At 46.0% G+C, this 17,877-nt stretch overlaps 1 protein-coding gene across 3 annotated transcripts in view; it reads left to right on the top strand.

The window, feature by feature from the left end:
* The window catches only part of UBR2 (ubiquitin protein ligase E3 component n-recognin 2), a 1,393,714-nt gene that overhangs the window by 140,990 nt on the left and 1,234,847 nt on the right, over positions 1–17,877 (top strand). For all 3 annotated transcript variants that reach the window (XM_085612829.1, XM_085612828.1, XM_085612830.1), the window contains exon 7: positions 3,392–3,454. In XM_085612829.1, the coding sequence (XP_085468955.1) occupies positions 3,392–3,454 (63 nt within the window). The remainder of the gene's footprint in view (positions 1–3,391; positions 3,455–17,877) is intronic.

The following is a 17,877-nucleotide window of genomic DNA, read 5'->3' as shown; positions in this document are numbered from 1 at the left end:
TGTGGTTCCATGTTCTGTTCTATTGTTAAACATTGGGATAAACTGCCTGCTGTTGGGGAGGGGCAACCTGCTTTGCTGGGGTGTGTTGAAACTGCAATTAAAGATCTACTCCTTCAGCCTTCAAGAGAGTCGTTTTTAATTAAGACAATTAATCAGTGAGCTTGTGAACTACTCACAGCTATCAGATGAGGATGTGCACACCGTTGAGGATCATTATGAACTTTTGACATTGAAGATGGCTTGCTAGGAAAATATTAGAGGTGGATGGAACAAAGTGGAATGATAAATAATGTTTTCCAAAATGACAATCCGGCAGAGAATGTGTTTTAGGTGGGACAGATCGTTTCAAATAGGCTATGAGTATTCCAGTTAATCTTAAGTGGACTTCATCATTGTTACGGTGATGCTCCTGGCTGTGAAGGGTTGGAAGCTGTCCAGAATGGCTGGTTACGATTATAAAGTATCATTTACCAGTACAGTCCTCTGTGCCGTGGATGCTGGCAGTCTCCTTCAAAGTTGCAGCTGCGGTTGCAAAGTCGGTGAGAGTTCTAGAAGCTGTTGTCCCAATTTATCCCAGTTGTTAGATGAATGGGATTTCTTAAATAAGAATGCTCTTTTAGTTGAGATGCTGGGTAAAATAGAAGCCAGTCACCGGTGTAAGGCCACCCTACATTAGCGATGGAGTAGCACAAGCCACTGCTTCCTTACCAAACTTGTATTTCTCCTTTCTATTTAACACTAACGGATTGCTGAGAAGAACATGCCATTTTCTCATTTCCTACAGAGGAAACTTGTAGGCATGTAGTTAATTAAGCTCCATCCAATTTGAGAACTTCGTTCTTATCTTCTGCTGAAAGAGAATACAGAATCTCCGTTACTCCAGTTAATAATAAATATGTTTATTATAAATAATGTAAGATAGTTTAACAAAAAGGCATCCCCTCCCATCAGCAAAAACTACAAGTCTATTCGTGCCTTCTGTGAATGCAATACTCTGTTTTGTAACAACATGCAGAGCAGGTAAATGTAAATGTAAATGTACAGATATTTATATAGCGCAAATCACCAACCAGTCTCTAAGCGCTTGCTTAGGGAACCCGTCCTGGTATTCCCCTGTGAGATAACCCAGCAGGGCATCCACAAGGTGAAAGCCAGGCATCCCGCCACGAGGGGCCATTGTGGAGATTAAGCAAGCTATTGCCCAGAGTCGCAGAGTGTGAACCCATGAATCGAGTATGCACTGGAGCGAGAATTATCGAGTCCATGGACAATTTATGGACTCAAGACCCAGCCGAGCCGGGAATTGAACCCTGGTCCCGGGCTGACCTCTGCTTCCAGGTCTGCCTACTCTAACCAGTGAAGTAAGAACAACGTCCACAAGGAACTTATTCACAAACAAATGTTATAAATTTTGGAGCAAAAGTTAACTCCTAACTGATTCAATCTATAAGCCAAACAAAAGTATCTTGTTACTTTGGAGTACTTATTTATTCAAACAAATAACAATTTATTGCATAATTCACAGAAATATGAAAAAATATATATATTTCAGTTTTCAGGCACAAGGAAATTGGTGAAGAAAGTGAAGCTAGAACCCAGTGTGAGTAGAAGTAGCCTATAAGGTGAAATAGATATAAAAAGGTCTTTCAATTAAAAAACAATGAGGAGCAAGTTAGCGTGTAACAAGTCTTTTTTGCTCTCCCTTTGTTGAGGTCGACGACGTTTCAACCCTCTCAGGGTACGGGGTCTCATCAGGACATAATCTGGGGACTAATTATTTCCAAATGGAAATTGAAGGATGATAGATAATTTATCTGACGAATTTGGAGTAATGAATATCTCCGCGTTCTCTGTATAACCAAGGCTTCCCAATTTATAAGCGCTGTGTGCCCAATAGGGCTGTTTTAAGAGTCCAGCGTGGCCTTGAACTGTACTTGACGTGCCGATAAAGATTCCTATTTCAAAGATAACGATAAGGGAATTCAGTCGTCGGATGAATTGAGCATCCAAATCGCCCGGGCAAGGGCGATTTGGATGCTCAATTCATCCGACGACTGAATTCCCTTATCGTTATCTTTGAAATAGGAATCTTTATCGGCACGTCAAGTACAGTTCAAGGCCACGCTGGACTCTTAAAACAGCCCTATTGGGCACACAGCGCTTATAAATTGGGAAGCCTTGGTTATACAGAGAACGCGGAGATATTCATTACTCCAAATTCGTCAGATAAATTATCTATCATCCTTCAATTTCCATTTGGAAATAATTAGTCCCCAGATTATGTCCTGATGAGACCCCGTACCCTGAGAGGGTTGAAACGTCGTCGACCTCAACAAAGGGAGAGCAAAAAAGACTCGTTACACGCTAACTTGCTCCTCATTGTTTTTTAATTGAAAGACCTTTTTATATCTATTTCACCTTATAGGCTACTTCTACTCACACTGGGTTCTAGCTTCACTTTCTTCACCAATTTCCTTGTGCCTGAAAACTGAAATATATATATTTTTTCATATTTCTGTGAATTATGCAATAAATTGTTATTTGTTTGAATAAATAAGTACTCCAAAGTAACAAGATACTTTTGTTTGGCTTATAGATTGAATCTGTTAGGAGTTAACTTTTGCTCCAAAATTTATAACATTTGTTTGTGAATAAGTTCCTTGTGGACGTTGTTCTTACTTCATAGTAATACCCAGTTCACAGGGACATATGGGTTGCTCTTGTTTGTTATGAATACTCTAACCAGTGAGCCACACTTCTCCACAGTTGCCCAGTTCACTCAGCTGGTGTCAATAATACAAATTAGACATAACGATGCAGGCAGTAGGGATGATGACCATTTCATAATCAATGGTCTTGTAATCACATAGGGACTTTTTATTGTTTACTCAATCCCATATGCCATCCTACCTCATCTAAGGGACTGACCAGTGGGGTTTATTTCAAGACGTAGCTTGAAGCGGTGTAAATAAAGAGTATATCAAATTCAGGAGATGACACATGGCACAGTCCAAGCAATGTTGGTAATCTGAAAGTAACTGCTGACACAGAACATCTATGTTATGTGTGAGGTACCTACATCTTATGAGGTGTGTTCCAAGTTTGATGGCCAAATTTTAATCGACACTCCGTTTCATATATCAACATCCTTCCATTCATTTTTTTTTTATTACTGACAAGATCATTCTGTAACAATGTTCTGTAATAGTTTGTGTAGATTACTTATAATTGTTTTCTTTTTCCAAGTGCTTCTAGCACTAACTTAAAATGCCACAAGTCCTAAGAATTATGCTAATACCGCATAGTTCTAAAGTATATTTTACTGTGCTGTAATATTTTCTTTATGCCAGTTTAACATTTGTCCTAAACCTTTTGTCTGTTTTAAATAAAGGGGCGCAGATCAGTGCGATATGGGGATTTACAATATTGTGATCAAGCAAAGACTGTGATTATGGTAAGGTTTCTTCTCTACTATTTATATTTCTTTTCTTGCAAACAAGCACTTCCTACCTGAGTCTGTTTTATTTTGAATCTTGGCTGTAAGCAAATGACTGACTTGTGGGAAATGTCATGTCGAACCTCTGTAAAGAAACATTATTTTTAAGGGCTCTTTTTTATAAGACCAGTGACAGTGAGACATAACTATATAAGCACTTCTTCGGGCAGTGTTAATAAGGTCTCAAAGAACAGGTCATTATGATTTAGTTGCTAGGAAGTAACATACTAACAGAAAATAATTGGATGAAGCACTGCTTAGTGTACTAAAGTGCCCCTTTTTGTGAAGGTCACCCCCACTTTTTACCACTGGTACTGATGTATTTTGACTGATGTGCACTGGGTCCGTTCTAACCAGGCCCCAGTGCCCTTTACCTAAAACAAGTTAGAATGGTCTAATTGCAGCACAATTAAAAATTTCTTAGCTGTCGTAGCATAAAGTTTCAATTCTATTACGGACACAAAGTCGAGGATTAGGCTTTACTTTCTTCACTTTAATTAACAAGCAGCCTTTTACATCTTTTGATTTTTTTTAACAAACTACATTTCCTATAAGTCCTTGGGAGAACAGCAAAAAATTGTTCCAATCAGAAAGCTGCAGCTCCCTATAATGTTTGCCGCAGGCTCTCTATCTCCCTCTTTCTTCCTACGAACAAAGGATGCTTTTCCGAACTTTATTCCTGCTTATTGGTTTCTGCTCCTAAGCGGGAACATAATTTAAATTGTCTTATCTTTTTCGAATGCTGATTGCAAATAGCAGATAGAAAAATCCAAAATTTAACATGTTTAAAATTCAGCAATGTCTTAGCCATCAAATATATTGTACATATCATGTCAAACCAAAGTTACATTGACTTCTTCATACTCCACCAGGTGGGTCTATCAAATATCTTAGAGAACATGGGTGGGCTAATCCTCGCATCCATGTCCTTAATAGAAATGAAACTTTCCGTTACAATAGCTAGGAAATTTTTCATTCTATGTCAGGACATAGAGGCGAGGATTAGGCTAGTTTAAAGCTCTTCAACCTCTAAGGTTGCCAGATTTGAAACTGGTTTAAGGTAATACCTCTTCAAAATTGGAGTTAGACGACCAGTCAGCTGTGTTGAGTATATCCTCTTATCTAGCTCCCAAGAAAAAGCTTTAGATGCCATGGCTCTCCTCACTGAGTGAGCTCCAAATTGGGATATATCAATACCTGCTTCTTGCATTATCTATCTGACACATCTGGCAATTGTAGGGGAAGAAACTGCCTTATGAGGCTTGGTAGGAGCAATCAACAGTTGTGTTTCTCCATGAGGACATAAGTCCTCCGTCAGTTTCATACGCCTTTATTATTCGAAACAACACATATCTGCGGCACATCTGGGAATGCTGAATATGACGCAATTGTTTAATTACACTATGTTTGACTAGCAATGTGAAAAGTTACCCTCTCTGTGGTGAATACTGTATATGTCTAATGCTCGAATATGGGAGACCCTTTGGCATGAAATTAAAGACAACAACATTGCCAGTTTTCCTGACAATTGTTTTCTTGACAGATAGTTGCCAAAAGGTCAAGACTTTATTTACGCCCCACAAGATGGAATATCTGGGTTCTGGAGGGAGAGACAATCTGATACCCCTTAAGAGTTTGCTCACCGAAGGATGTTCCTCAACCGGGTTACCCTCCACCGGCAAATGGCCTGCCGAAATTGCAGATCGGAAATCATTCCTTGAACTGTAAGCCAAACCTTCTAAGGAAAATTTGCCAGAAAGTTCAAAACATGGACAACATCTGCCTGCAAGAAATTCACTTGACGTTAGAGACGCCAACCCGGCCATCTAGACCAGGCAGAGCGGTATCTTTTGTTAGTGCTATCTGCCCACATTCTGGTGAGTAAAGAGGCATCCTCTTGTGAAATGCCCGGGACTTTCCATCGTTCCCAGTAATCCTTAAGGCCATTAGACAAGTGAACCTGCCATAACCAAGGGGTGAAGGTTTTCCTGTGGAATCCCGCAGGAGATACAGAAATGGTGGTAGAGGGATTGGAAAATCCCAAGAAAGTTCCATCATCGCTGTAAAACAGACTTAAGACCTCCAGATTGGGGTGACCATTACCCCATCTGCCCATTGCCTGCGGACTTGCGTGAATAATCTCATTATCATAGCAAATGGCGGAAATGCTTATGCTGTCTCCTTGCTCCAGTCCTGGAGAAATGCGTTCATGGCGACTGCATTGGGGTCCGGTCTGCAACTTCAATCTCTGTCCTGTTGAGAATCCATTCGAGACTCAAAGAGGTCTATGGAGAATGGGCCCCACATCTCCTGAATCTGTTGAAATATCAGAAAATGTAATTTCCACAGGCTGATATCTCGCCAAGGTCGGGAGTGCTAATCTGCCACTTGATTGTACTGACCCGGGAGGTGCTCTGCTGACTTAGAAATTTGATTGTCTAGACAGTAATCCCAGAGTGTGCGAGCCTGTTCTGACAGGGTCCTCGACCTTGTCCTCCCCCCATGTGGTTGATGTAGCTGACCACTGCGACATTTTCCATTTTCAGAAGAACTGAGCTTTTAAACTCGTCTTTGTTCCACCATTTCAGATCGAGTGAGCCTGCCATCAACTCCAAACAGTTTATGTGCAGGGCCATTTTCCTCCCGTGGCAAATTGTCCGCAGCGAGCGCCCCAGCCTGACCCACTGGTCTCGAACTCTACAACCAGATTGGGTTGGGAGCCAAAGGTTGCCTGACTATTCCAGTCCTCCATATGGGAGATTCACCATTGTATCTTCTCTCAGGCCTCCGCTGAGAGTGGGACGGATTGGGATTACGTAAAACTCTGTTAGAGGTGACATATCTTTAGGCGTTGTAGTGCCGATAATGGAAAGGCCCTGCGAAAATTGTCTATATGGAGGACAGGAGAAGTCCCACAAGAAGTGCCATTTGTTGTAGTGATACCTGTGACCTGGCCAGTGTTCTACATGGCATCTTGCAAGACCGAAGGCTGAGGGTGGCTTTGACCGAGTCTATGAGGAAGCCTAGAAACTGTAGGGACTGAGATGGGCAAAGCGCAGACTTCTCCATGTTGACCACAAAGCCAAGAGATTCCAGAAGATTGATGGCCATCTATAAGTATGCAGACAAGCACACTGGACATTGGATCAGGATATTGTCGAGGTAGACGATCAGTCGCACTCCCCGGGCTCTCAAGTGTTCGACCACCAGTCTCAGTTTAGTGAAACACCATAGAGTGGAAGATAGACCGAAAGGAAGGGAGGTGAATTTGAATATCTGAGAATTCCACTGGAAATGCAAGAAGTGTCTGTGGGGTGGAAAGATGGCTATCTTCAGGTAGGCGTCCTTCAGGTCCAAGCAGACCATCCAGTTGGCCACTTGCAGAAGATCCCTGAGATGATTGATGTCCTCCATCTTGAAGTGACGATTTAGGGGCCACTTGTTGAACTCCTTTCAGTTGATAACAGGACATTGGCCGCTGTCCCACTTTTCACTTTGAGAAAACTGGTGGAGTATAAAGACAATAGCCTTTTTCTCCAAAAGCTGTGTTATTTCCAGGTCTAGTATTTCGCTTGTTCCTGGGAGAAACCTAGGAGTCTGGGTCTGTCTGATTGGAAGGGTATGCCATAAAATTCTATTTGAAACTCTTATTGTGTGGAAAACCCATGCATCTATGCAAAGAACCTCCCAGCTATGCAAACGGGGCAAAAGTGATCATCTATGGGGAGGTAGGTGACATCCTCCTCCTCCATTTACTCCTCTGTGCCCTCAAACTCCGCCATAAGAATCTGTAAAATCCTTTAACATATATATGTTGGATGTATGGCGGACCCCAGCTTCGTGGACGACGAGGCATTGGGGTACACTGAGAGATGTTATTTGCATTGACAGTGGTCATGGAACTGTTTGACCTATTTGAGGTATTATTTGAAAGTATTTGAAGTGGCATCACAAGACAAGTGTTAATATGTAGATGAACTACCAGTCCCATGGTGCAATTGTGTGAACTTTCTAACTCACCTGTGGGAAATTAAAACGAATTTAAATGCCGACCAGCAGCCTGCACTCTTGATTTTGTTGCCGCTTGCCTGTGAACAAGAGCTATTGAGCTTGAAATGCGTTAGGCACTAATCTATTGCAACAGTACATGCCAGCCTACCTGCCATCGTGATAGACTTAGGTTGCTCGGTGTGGAGTGCGCTCCGTTTGTGGACAAGTGTGGACCTTGATATATATATATATATATATATATATATATATATATATCAAGAAGACTACTCCCATCAGCCTTGAAAGTCCTTCAACTGCCAAAGAAGTAAGTACACGAGCCTGGAATTGGTGCTGGTTTCATTTATTACCCAGAGCGACGGCCATAACGTTTCGGCTCCGTGGAGCCTTGATCACATGACAGCTATTAGCTCGTGAAGTTACAAATTTAAAGTGAAATAGTTGGTCACATGGGGGGAATCACTTGCGTGTACGGTCATAGACATAGACAAGGATACAACACCATTGGTAAAAAGAGAAGAAATATCCAATCGCTAATTTACAAGTGATCCTAAATCAACATGTAAAAAAATAAATAAATATTCAAGCAAGTAATAAGTTACAATGTCGGCATTTCACTCGTACAAAACCATCGAAATTCCTCTGTTATAGTTAGTTCTACTAACTATAACTCGCGCGCCCGCAGTCAACTGCTGATGACGTCACATATTAAATCTACTAGATTTAATTTGAGATGTCATCAGTGATGTCACTGACCATGTCATGAATGATGTAATATGTGACATCATCAGCAGTGGATTGCGGGCGCGCGAGTTATAGTTAGTAGAACTAACTATAACAGAGGAATTTCAATGGGTTTGTACGAGTGAAATGTCCAGCTAACTATAACACCCCTGAAACCTATGGTTTTTTCAGTGAATTTCTAAGGTTTTTTAAATGCTAATTCCTAACTAAAATATGTCTGAAACCTATGGTTTTTTCAATTAATTTCTAAGGTTTTTTAAATACTAATTCCTAACTATAACATGTCGGAAACCCATGGTTTTTTAGTGAATTTCAAAGGTTTTTTAAATGCTAATTCTTAAGTATAACATGTCTGAAACGTATGGTTTGTTCAGTGAATTTCAAAGGTTTTTTTCAATGATATTTTCAAAATTTGTTTCTTGTTCTAATTTTTTTATATTCTTTAACTACATTTTTTGAATCTACTTATTTTTATATATTTTTTTTAATTACACTACACATTTAAAAAAAATATTTTAAAAAAATAAATATATATATATTTTTTATTATTTTATATTCCTATAAATATACTTATATTAATTAATGTAATTGTTTTTTTTTCTTTTTTTTTTTTGGAGTCTCGCACCCAACGCGTTAGAATCGTGCATCCGACGCGTAGAAGTCATGCACCAAACGCGCTGGAGTCACGCACCCTACATGTTAGTAGTCATGCATCCAACGCGTGCACACCAGGGGGCCGCGCTGAGAGCCACGCTGCATGCGCGGCCCCTAATTTTACCCTAAAAATAGCCCCCATCACTAATTTTTATTATCCCCGGGGACCCCATTCCCCGGGGCTTATAAAAAACGTTGGGGACCGTGGGGAGAGCCCCAACGCCCCCACGGTCCCAGCCGGCTCCCCGCGTCCTTCGGGAGCCGGCATTGCTTTTCCATATGGGGAGCTGCTGACATGCATTTTGGAGCCGGGGGGGGGTGAGGTGGCGGTCCCTGGGGCTGGGGGGCCCCCTGTAAATTTAATAATTTTGCCCCCGGGATTTGCCCCCCCCCCCGGGGCTAATTATAACAAAAAGGTCAGTTTTTTTCATTTTTTTACGTCAGGATCCGCGCACCCTGCGCGCACTTTCCGTTTAAAAAAAAATTGGGGGTCCCTGGGAGGCCTTCTGGGACCCCCTAAGCAGGTCTAGAGGGTCAGGGTATTTCTACCCTGCCCCCTTTATACATTTTGCACACTTATTCCACAGACTTCTTCAGCCTCACTTCTACCGAGGCACAAAATGGCTGCCAACAGTTCCTGGTTTCCATGTTAACAACCACTTGACAGCCAATTAGCATTCAGCGCGTGATTGGGAGGGTGCGCTCAGGGTGCGCGGATCCAGCGTGGCCATAGATATATATGTACTTTTAACTGTCATTTTCTCAGGAACTACTGAATAGATTGACACTATTTAAGCAAAAGGCACAAATCTGAACTGAGGACTACCTCTGCCCAATTTTGTGTAATTCCGTTCAGCAGTTCAGGCTGTAGATGCGGCTAAAGGTCCTATGGGAAATTGCATGGGGAAAACACGTTTTGGGACCCCCCTTTTTTCTCGGCCCCCGCTACACGAATCATCCCGAGACTTTCAGGCTAGGAGCGGACCGGAGCTGCCCAAAAGTTTTGAAAATTTCGCGAAGATTCGTCAATCGGCGCCAAAGTTATTGGTAATAGAATGTTGCGTATTTCCTATGGAAAATAGGTCCTAACTATAACTACCTACTGGCGACCGGCGGATGGATGGATGGATGGATGGATGGATGGATGGATGGATGGATGGATGGATGGATGGATGGATGGATGGATGGATGGATGGATGGATGGATGGATGGATGGATGGATGGATGTATATGTATATGTATATATATATATATATATATATATATATATATATATATATATATATTTATATTTAGGAGCAGTGACAAGTGGGGTAAGCCCAGTAATGATATTGCTATTCCCACAAAGATAGTGAGGTTAATGAGGGATAAACACCCAGCTTTAATAGGGTTGAAAAGCTACCTAAGACTTGTCCAAGGAAAATACCTTGATGAGGTTGGTCTAACCCACAGCGCAGGTATCTCTCTCCAGGCCGTGGCTCTGTTAATAGCAAAAAAATACTGCCTCATTGAGTATTAAGGCCTAATGACTTCCCCTGCAATAGCAACGCGTCCGGACGCACTTCACTACATGGGGTGGGTGAAACTGACGTGCGCCTGCCGCCAGGAGTTATAGATGTGCGAAGCGCGTGAAACAGGACATGCGCAGGCCACCTAGCGGTCATCTGTCCACACCACGCACCTGAAGCGGCCGCATAGGAATGAGAACGTTTCCGCGGTCGTGCTAGAGAGGGAGGAAATTATTAATGTTAAATAAATAAAGACAGAGCAGGCAAAAACTGTCCGGCGGGTTGTGAGATCCCCACTCGCTACGGTATAAAGCTAGCACAGCATGCAATGAATAAGAGAATGTAAGGCACTAATCTGTATGTAGCTGGAGCAGCTAAGAAAGAGGGAGATATAGAGTAGGTGGCGATTGTTATATGGATCTGCAGCCTTCTGATTGAATGAACTGTTTTGTTTTCCCAAGGACTTACGGGAAATGTAGTTTGTTTAAAAAAATCCAAAGATGTAAAAGGCTGCTGGTTATTTAAAGTGAAAAAAGTAAAGGCTAATCCTTATTCCAGGTCCTGACATAGAATTAGCACACACTTTAGCACCCCTGTAATTTCATAGTAAGTGGTACCCCTGGTGCTCGGGGCCTGGTTACTAAAGTGGATCCCTCAGGGTTGCAGCATGTATTATGTCACCCTAAGGGAGCCCCCTAGAAATTGCATGCTGGCTGCCATTACAGACAGCGTGTTGTGAAGCAAATCAGGTGCGAAAACACAACATGGCATACTCACTGTGTGCCATGCCAAAGTCACTGCATGTAATATATGTAAGTCACCCCTACAGCAGGCCTTGTAGCCCTACGGCAGGGTGCATTATATTACATGTAAAGGCATATCTGCATGAGCAGCTATGCCCCTGTGCTGTCTAGTTCAATTACTAAATGGTACAAGTGAACAGGGAATCCATCTTAATTATCCATTTAGGCCTCTCGCACGGTGTTGGAGTCCAGGATTGGAGAGGTGGGAGTAGATGTTGAACTGCTCCATCAGGACCCTCACAATGTCATGGAGCATGTTTCTGGCGCTGAAGGCCGGATATCAGACCTATAGAACTCTGTATCACCCCTGAAGGCGGAGGTGGCTCGCTTGACAATAGCGTCCCGGAACCTAGAGATCTGAGAACACAGAGAACCAGGCCTGGCGAAACAATCTGTTTCGTGGGCTTCTCTGAGAGGTTGGAGGGAACAGTCTCTGAAGACTTTCTTGAGAAGTGGATATGGTCATGGAACCCGGAGAGTCTCCTCACAGCATGGTAGAGCGGTCCCCTTCCACGGGTTCCTCCTCGTTCACTTGTTGTGAAGATATTGAACTTCAAGGATAGAGACATAGTCCTCCGCTCGACCTAACACCTACACACTTCCAAAGACACCGATATTGTTTGTTCCTGATTATACACACCTGGCCAGCGCCAGTGAAAATGTTTTGAGGCCGCCAAGCACCAACTGCGAGCACTGGACTTGCGGTACATGCTCCTTTTCCTGGTCAGGCTCAGAGTGATTCACTCGGGCAAATCCTTCTTCTAGGATACCCGTGAGGCAGCCTGGGAGTGGACCACAGAGACCCGACCATTATGTAGGATCCCCCTCCCCCCCCCCCCCCCCCAACCCGCGCGCCCGAATAAACAGGCTCCCTTAAGCTTCGCCCCCAATCCGGTGGATTCCCCTCCTCTTCCACTACAGCTGCACCCAGTCCCTAGAGAAGGGCACGAGTGCTGAGAGACACAGAAGTACTTGCCCCCCCCCACCCCATCCCTGGTGCACATGGCAGAGCCCAATCCCCCCCCCCCCCCCCCCCCCCCCGATGTCGCAAGTGGGAACTGATGGGACCCGAATAGGAGAGAGGATCCTTGTGGCGACTCCTGCCTTCCTTATATTCTATGTCCATGAGCTGGCAGCTCTGTATCCTTCCTGATGGGCGAGTTCTGGAGGCGTGGTTCATATGAACTCTACAGTTGGTTTCCTATGTATGTGGTTTTTATGTTGTGGTGACAGATGTTTCTTGGGTGGAAGTTTAGGGTGAGGGGCTGGTTGGGGGTTAGGTTTTGGGTGTTCTGGACCATTAGGCTGCGTATTCGTTTTGATTTCCAGATTGCTGTGACCCTTGGTCTCTTTTACTCGCGTGGGTCCCCCATAGGCACTCCCTGGCCCCTAGGACAACATTGGATATCTGATGGCCTTTAAGTTTATGACATGGCATGTCAATGGCCTTAATAACCGCATAAAGCTATACTATTTGATGGTGGAGGTAAGGGTCAATGGGCAGTCTCATAATATACTGACCTTTTACCTTCCTTCCCAGTTAGTGGTCTCCATGCTGACGGACGTGCAACAAGTAATAGTGGGATTTCCCCAAGGGGTCACCATTGTCTGGGTGGGATTTCAATATGCTGATGTCCTTTACAGCCGACACCTCGAGGGTCTGGCCCGAGCCCCATTCATCCCCCTCACGCCTCAAGGATTGGGCAGCCGGACTTGGTGATGTTTTGTGCACCTGGCACCCTCATACACTAGCCTTAATGCACACTTTTGCGGCCCACAAGACTTGCTACCTCATTGACTTCATTTTATGGCAGCCACCGACGTATTACTCACCAATGGTGCAGAGTTCCTACCACGGGGTATTTCGGACCATGCCCCAGTAATGGCCATGAGCTCCAAGGGCAGCGCCCAGTTTTCTGCCTTTACGCGTGGTGTTTTATGGACAGCACAGCAGCAGAATTCCTGGCATTAGATGATTTCCTGGAGCGCAATGTGGGCTGCATGACCTCGCCAGGGCGTATATGAGAGGGGTTGAGCGAACACAATTCCATAATCAGGACCGACAGAAGGCGTCTCAGATCATGGAGCTGGAAACCCGCAGAGCACTGGCTGAAGCCCAGTCAGACGTGAAAGATCTTGAGCCGCATCAACTTGCTCTGAATAGGCTGTCACTGTGATAACTTTGTCTGGACGAGGCCAGATGGTGCTGGATGGTCTCTCAGAGTAGAGTCTACGGCTGTGGAGACAAGGTGGGTAAGTTCCTGTACTGGCTGGCCTCCTAGGTTCTGGCAGACAGGGTGGTATCTAGCAGCCATGATCCTGACCGATAGATAGTTCCTGAGACCTGAGAGATCGCAACGACCTTCGCGGATTACTACGATGCGCTGTGCACACATCGCACACAGGCCCCACTTGAGAATTTTCTCACCATTGATAGCGGATTTACCATTCCGCTCCCTTGACAGGTCAGCCACAGCAGAGCTAGACGATCCCCCTGACCATCGAAGCGGTGGCTGCTGTCCTGTCAGCCATGAACTCGGGCAAGACTCCAGGGCCGGATGGCTTCCTGGTAGAATATTCTAAGAAATACCGCACAGGCCTTATGCCTCACCTGCTGGCCCTGTATAGTGACTCGCTAAACAATGGCTGCTTCCCCTCAGACCTTAACCAGACCGCCATGGTGCCCCAGCACAAAACATGTAAATCCCACACAAACTGCGCTCCCTACCGGCCAATTTCCCTTTTTTTTTAAAAACACAGTTTTATTGCATTTTTTCAAATCAAAATAGACAATGTTGCAGGAGAATGATGTCCATCATAGTAGTACGTATAATTGAGTGTTAGACAAACATATCGTCATATTGAGTATTTTACAACATCGTTGTGAGTGTACAGGATCAAGTACTTATAATGAACAAAAAATAATTTACTTGAATTTCACACTCCATCCTCCCGGATCCCATCCCAAATTTGAAACTACTGTGTGTCACTGAAAGGACATCAATATGAGAAGGAGGAGGGTGAAGGGGGGAAGGGACAGAGCACCCACGTGGGTGTTGTGTGTCATGTTTATAAACCTAGCAAACACTGGTGATTATGGCAGCCATACTCTAGTATTTAACAAGTGAGTAGTATACCACCCGATTTCCCTTACAAATTCTGGACTCAAGATATATGCAAAGGTGTTGGCCAATCGTCTACTTCATGCGCTCTCTGCTCTAATTCACCCTGATCAATGCAGGTTTATGCCCCAGCACAGTACCTGGCTCTGTATTCACAAAGTGCAGGTGGCAGTGGCATAGTTTCATCTACTTCACGGCTCTGATGCTCTCCTTCTCATAGATTGAGAAAGTGTTTGATTACCTTGACTGGGACTTCCTTTGGGACTTCCTTTGGGACATCCTGGCCCAGATGAGCTTTGGACCCCGCTTCATTTTGTATGTTTCGACAGTATACGCGGGGTCCACAGTGCAGATTCGCGTCAACAGTTCCCTCTCTGGGGCTTTTACGATCCAAATGGGGACTAGACAGGGTATCTCCCTGTCGCTCCTTTTTTTCACCCTAGCAGTTGAGATGCTGGTTACCTGGGTCCGCTGTGACACTCGACTCCGGGGGTTCCACTGGAAGCCAGGAACCGAGTAGGATTGTATCGCAGTTTATGCGGACGACATTTTGCTCATCTTGAATGACTCGAAAGCACCTGGCCCCAGTATACTACATATGTACACTCGAAGTCCATGCTTTTCCCATTGATTGGAGCTCTCCATGACCATAGATGGTGGGCCTCCATCCCCCTTAGGCGGCTTAGCTTCCTTTATTTGGGCATGTTCATTTCCCCTCTCTCGGACCTGGCCTGATCACTGACTTTGAAGGCCTTGATAACGTATACGTGTGGTGATATGGAGCGATGGTCCTCTCTTTCCTTCAACATTATTGACAGAATTGCCTTATTCTAAATTATGGTGCTGCCTCATTTTCTGTCTGTTGTGCTTAATTTCCCCCATGCTGTTGGACTTGGCCCTTCTGGCAGGTTCACCCCTGAACTTTTTGCTTTTTATTGGTGACTTGGTGTGGTGATTTTTGGTTTCTGCGCACTTTCCCTGTGTCCCAGTGTAAAGTGCGTGCGCACTCTGAGTGCATGTGGTGAGATAGGCCTTCCCTCCCATAGGAATGCATGGGGAATGTATGTGTCCCTAGTAGTTCCTGATGCGTGGGGTGTGCAGGCCCGAGTTTGGTATGTGCGGACTCGTGTGATTGAATGCCGCTTGATGATGGGTGCGGCGTGCATGTACCTAGTGTGGAAGTGCCACTTCTAGAAGTGGGCACTTCTGTGTGCAGTGTGTCTGGCGTGTGATTGGCTGGAGCTGGCTGGTGAGCCTGGCTCCAGGTGTCTGGTTGGGTCTGCCCCAGTGGTGAGTGTGAGATTAGCATGCTGATGGCTGGGGAGGAGTGCACCTTGGACCTGAATAGGGCAGAGCTTTCCCCACACAATGCTGGCTCCGCCCCCTGTGGTGCGAATGACCACCCTAGCCCTGCCAGTGAATAGAGTGAGGGGCTGAGCACATCAAGGGTGCTCCCCAACCAGCTGCGACTGGTTTTCCCCCTCACCCTGAACCAAGAACAAAGGGTTTTATTGTATAAAAATGGGGCTGTGTCCCCACAGAAACTGTTCTCTGCCAGGATCTTACCTGAGGGGGGCTGCTGCTGGACCAGAGGACCGCCACTTGGACTACCTCCCTGCCTGGAGGACCAGTGAGATGGCTCTGGGTCCAGCCTTGCCCCCCACCCCTGCCCTGCTGCATGCAGGGAAGAACTTTGCTGGACTTAGGTGTTGACTGGCACCCCTAAGCGCCTGGAAGCGCTTTTCTTACCCTCAAAGCGCTTGGATTTGCCTTTAGCGCTCAGGAGCGCTTTATTTTTGGAAGCCGGTGCCCACCCGGCGTTTGCCCTGTCTTTGCCGATTCTGACGTCCACTGGCAGGTGCCCACCCTGCCAGGGACATTGCTGAGCGTGTTAGCGGGTGCCCACCCCGCTTTATTGAAAATTAATATCCCTAGCGGGTGCCCACCCCGCCAGGGACTTTGCCGCGTTTGGGTTCTCCTCCCCCTAGCGGGTGCCCACCCCGCATCACCGCGATCCAAAAGTCACCGCTGCAGCCCGGTTCCGGACGACAGGAAGTCAGGCAGAGTTCAAGGTGACGTGGGCGGGGCCTCGGCCTGAAGCCGGAAGTCTACGGGAGCCCACCCCGTGCTCCGGCGAGCGAGAGGAGACCGCGAGAGCTGAGCCGACGGAGCCGGGCAGGCTCCGAGTCCGTCCCGTGCCGGCCGCTGCCCTGAAGCCCGACGCCACCGCGGGAGCACCCTGGAACCCAGGTGAGGCGTCCTTGGGTGTAAGAGTCCCCGTGGGGCTGAGGAGGGGGGCCTGTGTGATCCAGAGCCCACGAGGCTCCAACGAAGCAGTGATTGCTCAGAGCGCCCAGAGTGCTCCAACGTCTAGGGGACATTTCTGTCGTGCCGGCAGGCACCGGGACAGCGCGAGTGTCGGGCGGCCCCGGAAGGCAGCGGGCCGCCCCAACGTGTCCCCGAGCGGCTCCCACGTACTCGGGGGCATTGTGGTGGTTTCTGAGCGCGAGGCGCTCCAACGTGGAGAGTGTTTTGTCCAAGAGTTCAGAGGGACTCAGATTGCAGGGGGCATTTCTTTTGCACTCAGAGCGGCCCCGGAAGGCAGCGGGCCGCTCCCACGCATACGGGGGCTTTTCTTTTGTGACTGAGTGGCCCCAGATGGCAGCGGGCCACTCCCACCTTGCCCCACAGAGTTGTGCAGAGCCCCGAAGGCTCTAGGGGGCATTTTGTGCATTTAGAGTCCAGGAGAGGCTCCAACCCCTGCCATATTTGTGTAGGAAGGCACAGTGGTGCCCCAGCAATCTCTCCAGTTGCCCAGCACTTAGTGGGCAACTGCTACATGTAGGTTGTCCTGTGTGCACCCTGGTTTGCGCAGCCTGCGCAGGCGCGCCCTGAAGCTGCTGGACACAGGGCGTCCTTGCCCCCTCACGGCCAGTTGGCCTAGGGACTGCCACAGTGGTGGCTAATGTGTGTTTGGCGCTATTCTTGTCCTGCACCTCTGAATGTATTTTATGCATCATGTGTTTTCCTTTCCTACACCTCTGAATGTGATGCATCATGTGTAATGTGCGTTTACCCCTACAGGTATTGTGATACTTAGGTGGTTGTTTTCTCCCTAGTACAGGTGGTGCTAGTGGGGTCCTGATTCCCTGCGCAAGATTTTCCTAAGGTGGTTAGGGTTGCGTAGGTGGTACTTACCTGATACCAGTAGTTACTGGTTGTGTGCTACATGTTCTATTTTAGCGCTACAGTGATTGTATGTGCGATGTGCTAAAGTATTATTCCTATGTTCTAAGTGCTAATTTCCACAAGTGCTAATTCATGACAGTGGTCTATGTGGCCCTGTCCCCTGTACATATAATCCCTTGTAAATTCTGCCCGTGCCTGTTGGCACATTGTAGAGTGTGTGTTTTATCTAATGTGTTGTTGTATAATACAAAGGTTATTTTTATATAATACCTTGTGTGGAGTTTCCTTTGTGGTGGGCCTTGGGTGTTGTTGCTGGGTGCGCGCGCAAACGCTTTACACATCGCCTCCGGGAT

The sequence above is a fragment of the Triturus cristatus genome, chromosome 6 (genome assembly GCF_964204655.1).
Source record: "Triturus cristatus chromosome 6, aTriCri1.1, whole genome shotgun sequence".
Classification (NCBI taxonomy): Eukaryota; Metazoa; Chordata; class Amphibia; order Caudata; family Salamandridae; genus Triturus; species Triturus cristatus.
This window is presented reverse-complemented; position numbering and strand designations above follow the sequence as displayed.